Genomic DNA, 15,000 nt, shown 5'->3' on the forward strand with positions numbered 1-15,000 from the left:
CCTGTTGTATCGTGCAACTTGCGATTATGACGAATGCGATCTCTACTGATGCTGCCACCCTTTGCTTTTACAATATGTTCATTTGAAAACATTAACTGTCATACGAAAGTTGTACTTTTGGCTGTGGTTTATAATCATCTTGTGGGGGAAACTGATATTCCACATGAAAACTTGAAAATAAATAATATAATATTGTCATGTCCAGGTCAATTAACACTGATGCTTGACGGATGAGCCGAATTGGCTTTCTACTCCCTCAGACGATGTTCCAAATTAATGGTGGGTTTGCGTGCACGAGAACTGAAGAGAGACACGAGAACCTTAACTCTTGTAAAACCAACGGGTTTATTCCCCGTAGCACAAACAACCAGGAGAAGATTGACCCGATGAAAGGAATATGACAGTGAGTTGGGAGGGAAGGAAAGAAATGCAATAAATAAATAATTATAAACTTATTCTTCTTCTTCTTCTTTCGGCTGCTCCTGTTAGGGGTCGCCACAGCGGATCATCCGTTATGATCCGCATAATGATTTGGCACAGGTTTTACGCCGGATGCCCTTCCTGATGCAACCCTGGTCGCCTCTTACGACACAGGGATATGGTACTTACTCGAGTAGCTCATGGTGGTTTTGTATGTACTTGTATGTCCAGAGCTAAACTCTTCAAAAATCATCTAATTGAAGGTCATTGAACAATTTTTGGTTGGTAACACATTTGCCACTGACGGCGAAATAGGTGAAATGGTCACGCCCCTTTTTAAGCGAAGTACTACCACCCGCCATTACTGTATCTCCAGAACCGTTGGACCTAGAAGGTTGTGTGACCACTCAATGTTCGGAATGGCCATATTATGGGGGGTCAGTAATACATTTCCATGTCCAAAAGTCAATAGTTTTTAAGATATTTGCCAAAAACTGATTTCAGCATTGTATGCACTACAGTTCTGACCCTTTATGATATTACCTGTTGTAATTTTGCACATTGTCCATATTTTAGAGTTTAATTATGTGGATTTCTACACTTTTTGCCTTTACTACAGCCACAAAACACCACACATTTTATGTTCATTCCTCTGCAAGTGCACGTCTTGGTACTCATACATGATGTTGGACATTTGCATGGAGGGGGCAGGTCATCGGGCCTGCACGGTACTGGCAGTATCACAGGTGTAATTCCAACATCTGTTGCTTTACAACCATACTGGCGTGGATCTGGTTTGGTGACTGCAGGATTTGGAGCTTGTAACCACATCTTACACTGCAGATATGCTCACTTTATGTGTTCTCGTCGCGTTGAAGAACAGCACACAAGCTGGTTGAAGTCGAGCTCTTTCTTGGAGTTGTGGTACTGCTCCCAACAATACTCATCGAATGTGGAACAGTCGGTCTTCTTTAATCCGGACACAAGGAATTTTTCAGCATTACTTATCATCTGTGGCGACAGTTCCTCAATACCAAACCCTTCCAGTTGGGATAGATCCATGGATGCTTTCATGCCAGATAGTTTGGACCCACCTTGCTGGTACTGTCACACCCGCAAAGTGTATGAATGGCTGGGAGACACGACACCAAATTGTTGTCCAGTTCATCAACTAACAGGTGGATTGGTACAGTTTTCTTGTTTTTCTGGTTACCAAGCTTTACAAACAGCTTTTGTTGTTGCCAGGTTTTCTTGAAGTGGAAGATGAGGTTGACAAAGACATGTGTCAGGTGAGTCAATCAAGACTGATGAACCCCGTGTTTCACAACACCATAATTAATATGGAACATGATTCTATCATCGGCTTCTTCTTGGTTGCTTGAGAGCTCTGCGATCTGTGTTCCAGTGCCAGCTAATAGTTTCCCACATTCACCACCATATCCTCCTCCAAAGATAATTTCCTTTTCTGATGCAACATTCTGCAGCATCCACTTGAAGACATACTCCTGCAACCTTACTTTGTTCAACATTGAGCTCCAGAACATATCAAGATCGACAGGAAGTTTCTGATTGTCAGACCTAATGGTGATAGTGATTTCTTCAGAATAACTTCTCTGTGCATGTTCCATTTGCTTGATTGATGATTTTTGATAAACATCAAAAATAATGTCTATTCTTGTGGACTCAGAACCTTCAGCAAGAATGCTGTTGGAAAGACTCTCAGCCAATTGCCCAAATGTGTCAAGGCCCATCTTTTTCATTGGTAGTTTTCGCACAAGTGCCATGAAGTCCACTATTGTCATCTGAGCATCACATTTGACATTCCTTTTTTCCTCTGGAAGTTGATTGACTAATTCTCTCGATAAGGAGCCTTTATCAGGCTTCTTCAATCTGATGCCATCTTTACATTCAGTGGTGAGGAACTGGGATGTGCTGGTCAATTCATACTTCAGGAGCTCTAGCATGCTGTACCCTCTTTCTCTGGCATAATCAATGTACCTAATCGTTTCTGCAGCATCTTTTTTGCCATCGATTTCTTCGCTGTGGACGGTGTAGAAGCATGCTTCACGAAAACATTCTTGCGGTTAGTAGGTATTGTGTCATGTAGGTGTTTCTCCTTATTCCGAAATCTGGTCTCAACAAACTCTTGATAACTCTTCTCACCAGTTTCCAGGCATTCAAGTAATCCATCAACAACCTCCTGGGGTATATCAGCTCCAGTAGAGATGTTGTGAAGTCTGATCCCAGTGCTGAATGGATTGTTGATGGATTTTATGTAATCCAAAAGTGTCCTTGCGCGTTCATGGCCAATCTTCGTAGAACTTGGATTGAACTCATGGTGTAGGTTCAGTTCACTGTACGAGTATCGTTGGGAGCAGTACCACAACTACAAGAAAGAGCTCGATTTCAACCAGCTTGTGTGCTGTTCTTCAACACTACGAGAACACATAAAGCAAGCATATGTATATATATTTATCCCAGAGAGGGACAACAAGGCCCCTCTTCCAGTCAGTTGGGATGATGCCTGTGTTCCAGGCAGAGCACAAAACTGCATGCAACGACACTAGTGCAGCATTTCCACCAGCCTTGAGAAGTTCGGCATGGATGCCACAGATCCCTGGAGCTTTGCCCCGTTTCAACCGGTTCACCGCAGCCCGTGTTTCCACAAGCGAAGGTGGACCACAGTTGATTCGAGGGTCAGCAACAAGGATTGTAACACCCTTGACGTCCAACTCGACAGCTGGGGGATCAGCCTGGTACAACCGCTCAAAGTAACCGGCCCAGCGGGCCTTCACTTCAGACTCCTTTGTCAAGAGCCTACCACTCTCTGCTCGAACTGCAGTGCTCCGAGGGATGGGCTTGGATGAACGTAATGCGTGAATTCCCCTGTAAGCGGGACGAGAATCACCTGTCCACAAGTGATGCTCTACCCCCTCACAGATTCCTCGCACATAGGCCCCCTTGTCCACCTTCAGTGCATGTATGTATATATATATATATATATATATATATATATATATATATATATATATATATATATATATATATATATATATATATATATATATATATGTCTATGTAAATGTACACAAACACACACACACACACAATCGGATGAAATATGCTGATTTATGTGACCTTGACCTTTTGATGTATTGACTTCAAAAACAATAGGTTTCCAGCTTTCACAAGCCCTCTCAGTTGGTTAAGCTTTGTGAGGATCATTTGAGAATTGTAGCCTGTAGGCAACTGACAGACAAACAAACATACTCAGAGGACAAACATTCTTGTGAATATTCGATTTTGCAAGTGATAAATATTGTTACGGCTGTGGAAATTCGCAAACCACCATTCAGGTCCCGTAGGTGAGATATCTCTTCAGTACATGTGTAGTTCACCCAAAACTCGTTGTTTAGAGGGAATATATGTGATTCATTCGGGCTGCGACGCTTTGAGTCAGTCGTTTTTCTTTCTCTATCTTTTATTTGAAATAAAAACCAACGAGGACTCTCGGTGGCTTTTCGCGCCATTCTTCTCTGCGCTTGGTGTGAGGGAGGAGAAGTAGAGTGGGGGCAGCTGGAGCCCGATTGGTGGATGCGCGGTGTGACGCGGCCAGGGAGGAGGAACGCCCCTCTTCGAGACCTTTCTCGAAGCGCCTCGAAGGGGGGTGGAGAAAGGAACGGGGCGGAACAACAGGGCGGAGCTCCGGGATATATAAGTCGGAGACGGGCGAAGCAGTTGGGTGGATGCTCTTGCTCGGTGGATATTCTTGCTTCGTGGTCGTTCTCACTCTCGTCTTCCGGCTCGCTCGTCCTGGTGGCCGCTGGCCTGGTCAGTTGTTTCGCAGTTGCAAGACCCCGCTGGCGGGAAGGAGCGTCCGACATTCCCCTCTCCCGACTTCGGGCATCCACGTTTCCCCCCCCCCTCTATCCGCGCTGGGATAGCGCCGAACACTCGTTCCGTGGTGTCGAGTGGCCAACACATGCAGGCGCGAGGCACGCAAGAGAGGACTCGCCGACCACGCCAGGGCACGGAGTCGCGGCCAGGCGGGACCACGTCGGCGGATGTAGGAGAGGGACTCGACGGCCCAAAAGGGAAGTCACCATTTCTTTTCGGGTTTTTTTGTATGGAACTTGTGGCGCCGTGTCTTGTGAGGTAAAACTGTATAAGTGTTGCCGTGTGTCGGTCTTAGACGGTTGTAGCTCTGCGTCGTCGTTGCTTTATTGTTTTTCTTCTTGCATTTGCTTTATGTGCATTCTGATCCTGTTTGGCTGTATATGTGTGCTCTGTGTCTGTGTGAATAAAGTGCTTGTGTGAACTTGTTCCCCGTTTCGCTTCGTCTTTTCTTTAATTGAATCTCCATCTTGCTTCACGTAAAGGGTTCGTAGTGGGCTTAATACGCCCGATAAGTAATCGGAACCGTCGAGGCCGACGATAACACCGCTCGGTTATCCCGATAGTACGGAACGGACCGCTTAAGCGGCCCTTGTCCAGAGTCGTCCTGCGGCGAGGTGCGATCGCCCGGTTTACCATCCGCGTGGGTCCTTAGGTAGGTCGAGTTTGGCGAACAACCCTATCCACGTGGGTGGCCGATTGGCACGATCGTGGTGAGGCCGAAAGGCCCACCCGTGAATAGCTCCTGGCGTTAGTCCGAGAGGGTCACGACAGAATTGTCCGTCCGGTGGGTGACGTGCCGCGATTCAAGTCACTTGGCCTATCGCACGCCGGCGGGCGCGAATTCACAACAATATGAATGATGCCCCCCAGTTTACATTGTGTGCAAGCAGATGAACTGCTGTGGTTTTTTTCCAATAAAGTCTGCATTTCACGTTATGCAGACATGATGCAGTTCCCATATTTCTGATAAAGAAACTTGAGTATAAGAACTTTTCTTAATTTCTCCACAACAGCTCAACAGTTTTGGATAATTTTTCCAAAAAGTCATATTCACCATTTTCTTTTCATTACTTTGATTTGAAAGTTGTTCCTTAAAATGTGGGACTGAAAGGATGGCATATAGGTACACACATGGACAGAAATTCCAAAATTCCTGCCCTAATCTACAAGGGACACTGTTCCTGCATCAGCAGCCCAGCCGTGTTCTCAGCAATGATACAAACCAGCAGCTACAAGCTGCACATAAAATAAATGAATTCATTAAAATGGGATTCTTCATGATAAATGTCACATATTATCATGAAATTTGTTATGCTCAGGATGGAAAATTAATCTTCCTTTTAATTGGAGAAGAATGCACACACGACCTTCAGCTGTATAGCCTTGGTTTGAATCTGCACCCAACTTTAAACTGTCATCCTCATGTTTTGCATACAGGGTAATGTATCAATGTTTGCACCGTCCATCGTAAGGACGTTAGGCCGGAGGACCCATCTGCCAGTATTGATCGTTGGTGGACGTTAAATATTTCATGATGTCTTTCAAGAAAGGGAGGCAAGTTATCATCAGCACCCTAAACAAAATACAAATTACTGTCTTCAATCAAACATCAGCTCTTGTCAAGCAGTTCATGAAATGCTAAGGACAAAAACCTTCCTTGGCTGACCCTGCAGGAAAGTCGGAATAACTGCACTCATTTTGCATTAAAATAAATCATTTGGTCAGATCATTATCCTGTGTCTTCAACATATGATGTAATTTAAATGTTTGCAAATCAAATACGGTTTTAAAAACAAAACGATAACGACACTCAGTTCGGTGGTGTGCAGACCTCTGCTCGGCTGAACAGTTTACGTTTTGTATCCTACTGATGGGTCGGATCTTGACTTGAACCAAAATCTCATGTGGTAGTTCTTGTCACCTACCCAAGTCATCCACCTAGTTTCATCCGAACACGTGAATAACTTTTTGAGATATCATGCCGATATTGTTTTTGGCTCGATCTCTCAATGATGAAGAATCACTTCAAAAAATTATAGTGTCCGGATCATCATCAAAATATAACCAATTTGTCCTTTTCACACACCCAACATCTCCACCAAATTTCGGCCAAATCCTTCCATAACTTTTTGAGATATTGTGCTGTATATCGTTTTTTGCTCGATCTCTCAATTGTGAAGAATCTCTTTGAAAATTCTATTGTCTGGATCTTCACCAAAATGTAACCAATTTATCTTTGTCACACACACAACATCTCCACTAAGTTTTTTTTTTTTTTTGTCTGAATCCATCCGTAACTTTTTAAGATATCTAGCTCACAGACAGACAGACAAAACAAACAAACAGACAGGCAAGGGTGAAAACAACTTCCATCCACCTTAGGTGACGGAGGTAATAAGAGCTGTTTGTACTCAATATGAAGAGGTTCCAAAAAATTCGCATACCTGCATGACTATCCTATCAGTGAGTTATTTTAGCAACGCCCTGTGAAAGAAATAAGTCTGCCTGCTTTTCATAATATGGACCTTTAGATTTACACAGTTTTTGAGATTTTCCACATGTCAGTATTTTACAGCAAGAACTACAAAAACTGAGACATACCAGATCTGATCATTCACCTTTTTGAAGCACTTTTGCTTTGGAAAAGTCCAAATTTAAAATATAAAGGGTGATTTATTGCATCTTCTTGATTTTATTTCCAACTTCTATGAAACATTATTTATGCCATAGTCTTCGCTTTTAAAAATTGCATAAAACTTATATCAATTAATATGTAATTCATGCAAGTATTTTATGAAAAGTACTATGTGAAATGTTCATTATACATGTATTATATTTATGTAGTAAGGAGAAAAGGCCAGCAGAGGGGAGATTTAGTCTGAGGGTGGTGTAGCTGTTGATCACATAGCTACTGTTGCCATGAGCATTGCCTCAGGTAGCGAGTTACACCATGTTCACACAGATTTCATCTCCACTGAAATTATTCCAAATGGATTAACTTGTCAAAAGCTTCGACGCCCTAACTTCCGTTGATGCACACTTCAGTCCTCGGAACTTCGGATTTAGTTTGAAGTAAACTTTTCTCTGTGAATACACACCTTAAGACGACACCTCAGTGTGTGCACAAAATTCTGATGAAGGAAATCATGCATGCTATATTAATGTCGATAATGTCAGCAGTTATAACATGAAGGTACCAAATATTTCACCGGTTGAAGTGAACATTTAGGAGATTGTGTTTAAGACCATGTTTCGAGCAATCTTGTTGAAATGTTTTTTTTTTTCACAATTCTGCCATTTCATTTGCTCTGCCATGTGCCTCGATTATAAAGTAATTGCTTCATCCACAGGACTTGGAAACAATGTGAAGCCAAACCTGCTGAACTCGACATCAGATTCAGACCTGATGCGGTACAGAGCGGTGGGAAAACTTCCACACCTTACGCTAAACTTCGCTGAGCTGCGGGGAGAGGCAACGTCTGTGTCTCCACCTGGCTCTGAAAGGCGTTTCCGTGTGCGGGAACGTACTCATATCGTCACTGACAAGGTTACGCAGGTAGGATTTTAACCTCGAGTTTTACATTGTCTTTGTTGCTACAATTTTATTTTCTCTTTGTTTTTGTTTTTTTCTCGTTTTTAGCTCCCTTGGCACCTTCAATTGCATAATGCTTGAAGCTTATACAAGTGTTGCCTATTGGTGACAGCCTAAGGGGTCTTTTGAGTATGGCTGCATGGTGTGGACAAAGTAAAGTTAATTTTATTTGAAGAAGTGCATTCTTAAAACTCCAAATACTCAATGCTGGTGACAGGTTACCGAGGTAAAATTGGTCAGAAATTGCACTCCATCGCTATAGCCTTGACTTGTAAATGGTCCTTTTGACAGAAAACTTATTCTTTGATGGTGAATATCTCAGCTTTAAAGTAAAACATGTTAGATTAAAAAAATTACCCTAGGGTTGAAAAGATCGCTCAGAAGTAGCACTCGCCTTTGAGCAGTTTAGCGAGGTCCTGATTCCGCACCTGACTATAAACTGTCACCTGAGTGCTTCACTGGCAAGGCATTGTAACAATGAGTGCTCCATATTTTGGAGCGATGTTAAGCCAGACATCCCATCATGGTGGCGTTTGCTGCTGGAAATTAAAGTTGAGGTGACACTCTGGCCAAATTCCAAATTCCTTCCCTGACCTGTCACCAGAAACTTCAGTGGGGGTCAAGTCGTATTCAGGCATTACTACCATGATCCACATTGACCAGACAGCATGACATGTTTGCAGCAATATATGATTTAAGAACGAGTTGGAGCACTCGGTTCTGGAGGGAGAATGGCCAATGCCTCATGTAACTTTCATTCAGAGCTTAATGGTGCATTATTTTTCATACAAGAACATTCAGTGAAAAATGATATAATCCTCAGATGCTGAAACTCTCATTCTTTGAAATTTCACTTTTGTCACTTTCAATTAATAATCTATGAAGAATGAAAACTAGTTATGAACACGACTCACTCTCACCTCTAAGCTGTCTTTCCTGCGTTTGAATATCGGCCCACATATAAACCATCATCCCAGTGTTTCACAGGCAGGATGATTCATCAACGTGTGTGCCGTCCTTCAGATGGATGTTAAACGGGAGTCCAGTCCACTGGCATCAGTTGGTTGACTTTAAAGATCCCACGGTGTCCTTCACAAAGAATAGGCGAGCTATCCCTGGCACCCTCAACAAATTGCAAATTCCTGCCCTAACCTTTGTCGAATGGTAATCCCGACCAGCCGGTTTGTGAAGGACTTGGGCCAGGCTCCCCCTGGCCAACCCCACAATAACATGGGAATAATTGTGCCCATTACAGAGGAAGATATGACCAATACTCAGTGGCAGATTTTGCTCTTCTTGGTCATATTGAGACGTGAATTTTATTATTGATATATCTTTTTTTTAAAATATGAGATCCATTTTGTTATGACTGATATAAATTTAGGTGTTGCAAAGGACAAATGCTACTTTAACCTTGCTTATGCATACAAAATTCCACAAACAACAACATCAGTTCAGGGCTGTGTTGAAAACAAAATATTTTGCTTGTTAATGGAACTTTCACAGAGTGCAAAGCTTTGTGGATATGAGTGCTTATATACACTTTTCTCCACATTTAAGAAACATTCTCAGATCATTGCTATATCTCACTACTCATTTTTAGGCTGTATCGATAAGAAAGATACTGTTAAGTTTGTTATTTTTTTGACGACAGCAAGGCTCACAGGACAGCAAAATTAAAGAGCAGGTTGCAGGTCACCAAACATGTTCTGAAAATGTATCAATATGATTATATGTGCATTAAATAGTTTGATGCAAATTGTTGTGGTTGCCTAACTATTGGGAAGATTAATGAAATTTAACTCCGAAGTTGTTATTTCTCGAGGCTGTGGAAAAAAACAGCCGCGTGCCATATATGGATGGTGACGTCACTTTCTCCAAAAAAAAGCGGACGCTCACTCGCTCATTGAAGAAGTGTCCAGTTCAGCGGGCCGTTCTTTCGCTTTTTAGGTCATCTCTTCGAGCATGACCTAATAATATGGGTGTCGATGTCCTTCTATCCGTCCGTCCGTTCACAATTAAGTTGAAGCGGGACATCTGGTCATTAGTGATCCTGATACAGGTCGATGAGACGTACACGATGGTATAACTTTCAAGGTCACCGAAGGTCAAGGTCAAGGTCACGAGGCCTTTGAAGTTACGAAAATGACGATTTTCAAATTCTATCTCCTCCGCCATTTCTCAAGCGATCTTGAATTTGATTGTAGCAAATCAATCTATGGGACAATATCTAAATTTTGATCCGGCCGGATTTTCGATATTCGCTTTCGCTTTCGTGTCACGTGACTTCAAATTTGGCAAAAAATGCGAAAATGACGATTTTCAAATTCTATCTCCTCCGCCATTTCTTAAGCACTCTTGAATTTAATTGTGGCATATGAATCTATGGGACAATATCGAAATCTGGTCGGGCCGGATTTTCGATATTCGTTTTCGCTTTCGTGTCACGTGACTTCAAAGTTGGCAAAAAATGCGAAAATGACGATTTTCATGCGAAAATGACGATTTTCAAATTCTATCTCCTCCGCCATTTCTCAAGCGATCTTGAATTTGATTGTGGCATCTGAATCTATGGGACAATATCGAAATTTGGTCAGGACGGATTTTCGAATTTCGCTTTCATTTTCGCGTCACGTGACTTCAAAGTTTGTAAAAACAGCCCTACCTTCAGGAGGCTATATATTCTCGACTGGGCATGGTAAAAGTTAGTAAATGGTATCATTGCATGGCAGCTGACCTTGTATATTATATATTTATACATTTTCCGCCGAAGGTGCAAAAGTTTCAAAACCCGAAAGGTAAACGTCGGCATTTATTTTGAAAATATAATTTCGTGCACGCGCGCCAAAATGCCGAGTCATCTTTAACCAAACTGCACAGTTCGAGCTGCGCAGTGGAGCTGCGCAGTAGTCTTCGGTCATAACTAAACATTGAGAACTTGTGGTATTATTTCTCGCAGAGATGACCGTCACTCCCGCACGGGGGTAATTTTTTTGAGCTTGCAACTGTCTATATTATCCTTTTTTATTTTGAATTATTGCAGAACAAAGTTATTTGGATATTTGTGCATCATGCCTCGTACGTGTGTCGTCATGTTTTGTGAAAATGGCTGGAAAATGGGTAATCGCTCCCACCGATTCCCGAAGGAATCAAACATTTGCCGGCAGTGGATAAGATTTGTACAAACAAAACGGGGAAATTTTCCCCCAAAGTAAATGGGTAAAGAGGACCCTTTGGATAGACTTGTCATTTGTGGTGACCTTTTGACAGCCGAGGATTACGAAGGCATAAACACATCTGATCACCAATCTGTGAATATGAGTTGTTGGTTGACAAGTTCTCCAGATACTGCTCTGTCACAGAATCAATTGTTGAGTTTTAAGGTCCCATGACACTCAAAAGTACTGAAATTGCATATATATATATATATATATATATATATATATATATATATATATATATATATATATATATATATCCTATAGGAGTTTTTCATCGTGATTTCTGATCTGACGATGTTTTTTCACAATACTCGTTCTGTAAAATGTAAAATAAAAAAAAACATACCTCTTCGGGAACGTCCGTAAAAATTCTGCCGAAATCTACTGAATGGGGCGTAACCCACATGACGTCATCTCCAGAACAACAAAGGCTGCACGTAAATTACTCGGGTTGGTGGTCTACGTGATTGTATTGGCTTCATGTGTGTTTCCACATTCGATTGGTCGACTCAAACGCTTCATTCATTTCTGCTTTAAAAAAAATCAAACATTTGGTTTTGAATAATGGATGACATGGACTTTGATTTGGCTGGTAGCGACAGTGAGTGTGAGAGAAATGAAGGATTTTGGTCTGAATCAGATGGAGAAGTGTCGGATAACGTAGTCGCGGGAGGTGAAGTTCAGGCAGCTGGAAATGGAATACGGCCTTACCAGTTCGAGCCCGAAGCAGGACAAGCAGAGGAAACTGGCGATGAAATTCCCGGCATTCATGATAATCGGGAGGACGTCGAAGGAAGACTTGGCAATAACAACTGGTTCGACAAAATCCTATTCGTAATTCAATTATGTAAATTCTACTTGCATACTGTTCGATATCAAAAATATTTTAGTGAGGTGAAATGACCAGCGCAGCGAACATGTTGCACCGCGGCGAATGAATCGCAAGCAAGGCCAGCGCATGTCATCGGCCGTATCTCTCCGCGCATAAAACGAAGCAATCTCGCTGTCCGGATACGATGAAAACTTGTGTGCAGAACACACCTTGTGACACAATTGTCTCGAGTAGTCCAATAAATCTGACGTTCTGTTGCATTTTTATTTATTTTATTCCTACTGTCGTCATTTAGTGCCAGTAGGAAACAATGAAGAAAAGAGAATAATAAAACAAAGCTACAGCACGTCAGATTTATCGGACTAGTCGGACGGACGACGGATTTATCGGACTAGTCTCGACTCTAGAGTTGACAAGTACCTTGTATTAGCATGCACACAATGTATAAGTCAATCTGTAAGAGTCCCGAGGCCATGAGGCCGTGTAATAGGAGTATCGGGGATTTGAGGAAGCGTGAAGAGGGCATTTTGTCAGATATCCAAATGGACATTTATTGTCGTCATTATTTTTTTTATCTTGGGTGGGCATAGGAATTCCTGTATTGTTACTTGTTGTTTGTAAGCTTCATTGCAAGGGTATACACAAGTCAACAAGAAGTTTTCTTTTCTGTTGCAGTTTTCATTTCTTTGTGCAGGTCTGCTCATTATCTTTGCACTATATGTATATATATTTATATTTAATAATTGTACTTTTCGTTTTGATTGCTGTAATATTTTGGGCAAATTACAATGTGCAGTCAGTATTCATTCCTTTACAGTATTGCAAAAAGTATATTCGTTTATGTGCCGGTGCAAACTGTATTATTCTGACCCACTTTTACAGTAACAAAATATACTCCTCATGTGCCTTTACAAAGCATGTTGCCTTCCTGATACCTTTGTCGATGTGTCAGAGAAGCAGGGACGTTCATTATCCGAAGCGAACCCTACCCTACCAGGCATGCAGTTGACGTTTGTGAAAATGTTGAGATTTTAAAGAGCATATTGTCCTCAGTGTATAGATATTTTTTTTTTTGCTGCCACCAGAAACATGGTGCATCACCAATATTGTCTTAAATTAAAAAAATTCTGAAATGAATTATGCTTGCTCCCTAATTAAAAAGTGATTCACATGCCAACGGCCTTGGACACTTGGTATAAGTGTATGTACAACAACAGTGCTGTTAGCTTGCCTCCACTTGTAATTTATTTCTCATAACTTAGACGCAGCAATACCAACTCGACATTCATTCATCAGTAGATGATCAGTGAGATAGCAAACACATGTGTACAATGCATTTGTACGTATTTTATACGGCGCGCGACGTCTCATCAATCCACTCTGTGCGAGTCGCGTTCTGGAGATGAGGTCAACGGTCAAGTGATGTGCGGTTCGCTGAACTCAACTTTTTTGAGGGGCGGGGCATAGCAAGTTGTGAAAAGCACTACAAATGTTCGAAATATTGGTCTAATTATCCCATTGTTGATTTTAAAAAAAGAAACATGGGTGATTTCTTCACTGGGAAGGTCAAGTTAATATATAAATAACCAGAAAGTTTTGAGTGTCATGGGACCTTGAAGTGAGAGAAACCTTGAAATGTATTCTTAAAGAGTACATGGAAAAACACATAAATAAACTTTCTGAAAAACACAAGTGTGAAAAAAATTTCTCAACAAATCAACTTATTGTTGATTAAATTACTTTTTTTTAACAGCATCAACAAATTGGGAAATTTCATTTCAATTGTAAAAAATTGATCAATTTTCCACTTTTTTCTAAATTTGGTAGAATATTTCCCAATGAGGCTAAACATGCTTTGGTATTTATATGCCAAAACAGTCTCTTGAAAGTTGGGGTTTGTTCTAACTGTTCACTTCCGCTGGGGTCAAGCTCAGCTGTCAGAAAGACTTCAACGCCAAGGCTTCGGTGTATAATATATTTGGGACCATTATTGATTCATTCTATGTTTGACTCTTGAGTGACTGGAGGGTTGAAAATTATTATATCAAGTCGCAGACGAATCAAAGTTTACAGTATTTTATGCATCGAACAAGAAAATGAAAATCTACAAACCAATCTGTCTGGTGGAGTCTGTCAGTGTGAACTGCCGGGCAGTCAGTCCTGCCATTTGTACACGAAATAGGCCGTTTTCTGGCACTTGCAAGTGGCTCAAATTTATATGGCTCAGGGCCAGAAACTCCATAGTATAAATTCCCATCATCCTCTGACTCGTCCTCGGCAATATCGGAAAGAAAACACTCGATTTCATCGCCGCTGAAATCACTCTCTGATTCGCATCTCACCGTTGTTTACACGCTGTTTCCGAATGTTCACGAAGTTTTTGGAGAACGTGACGTCATAGCATCTTTGGTAAATTCCGGTCTGTTTTTCGATCACTGACAAAAGTTTTGGCTTAAAAGTTAATTTTAGCATATTTTGAGTTTCAAATATAAGAAAATAATTGCCCAACGATTATTAATGTGATTGCAACCTTCGAATCACGCGGTCATCAGCGACCAAAAACCTGCTCTTTAAATTGACAGTGCGGTAGCAAGGCAAAAATTGGACACAACCGGCAAGGGGATAAACAAACAAGAGAGAGGGAGAGAGAGAGACAGAGACAGAGACAGAGACAGAGACAGAGACAGAGACAGAGACAGAGACAGAGACAGAGACAGAGAGAGAGAGAGAGAGAGAGAGAGAGAGAGAGAGAGAGAGATGGAGATGGAGATGGAGATGGAGATGGAGATGGAGATGGAGATGGAGATGGAGATGGAGATGGAGATGGAGATGGAGATGGAGATGGAGATGTAGGGGGTAATAAACATCATTGGTCAGAATGGGGGGGGGGGGTGCCATGAGGTGGTGGTGGTGGTGCAGTGCCTGCTTGAAGCCTTGGAGGGAACAGTGAGACAACATGGACTTTGCAAGACAGTTCCTTCGACGAGAGAAGTTAGGAACAAAAAAGTTGAGGTTGCAGCCTGGATTTTTGGTGTTTA

At 41.7% G+C, this 15,000-nt stretch overlaps 1 protein-coding gene and 1 pseudogene across 4 annotated transcripts in view; one reads left to right on the forward strand and one right to left on the reverse strand.

Annotated features, from left to right (window-relative positions):
* Positions 1 to 15,000, forward strand: part of KCNH6 (potassium voltage-gated channel subfamily H member 6) — a 556,858-nt gene that overhangs the window by 328,629 nt on the left and 213,229 nt on the right. For all 4 annotated transcript variants that reach the window (XM_085874776.1, XM_085874773.1, XM_085874777.1 and 1 more), the window contains exon 6: positions 7,668 to 7,873. In XM_085874776.1, the coding sequence (XP_085730902.1) occupies positions 7,668 to 7,873 (206 nt within the window). The remainder of the gene's footprint in view (positions 1 to 7,667; positions 7,874 to 15,000) is intronic.
* The window catches only part of LOC147030570 (uncharacterized), a 161,132-nt pseudogene that overhangs the window by 105,343 nt on the left and 40,789 nt on the right, over positions 1 to 15,000 (reverse strand).

The sequence above is a fragment of the Eptatretus burgeri genome, chromosome 3 (genome assembly GCF_056783735.1).
Source record: "Eptatretus burgeri isolate ZD-2024b chromosome 3, Ebu_testis_v1, whole genome shotgun sequence".
Lineage (NCBI taxonomy): Eukaryota > Metazoa > Chordata > Myxini > Myxiniformes > Myxinidae > Eptatretus > Eptatretus burgeri.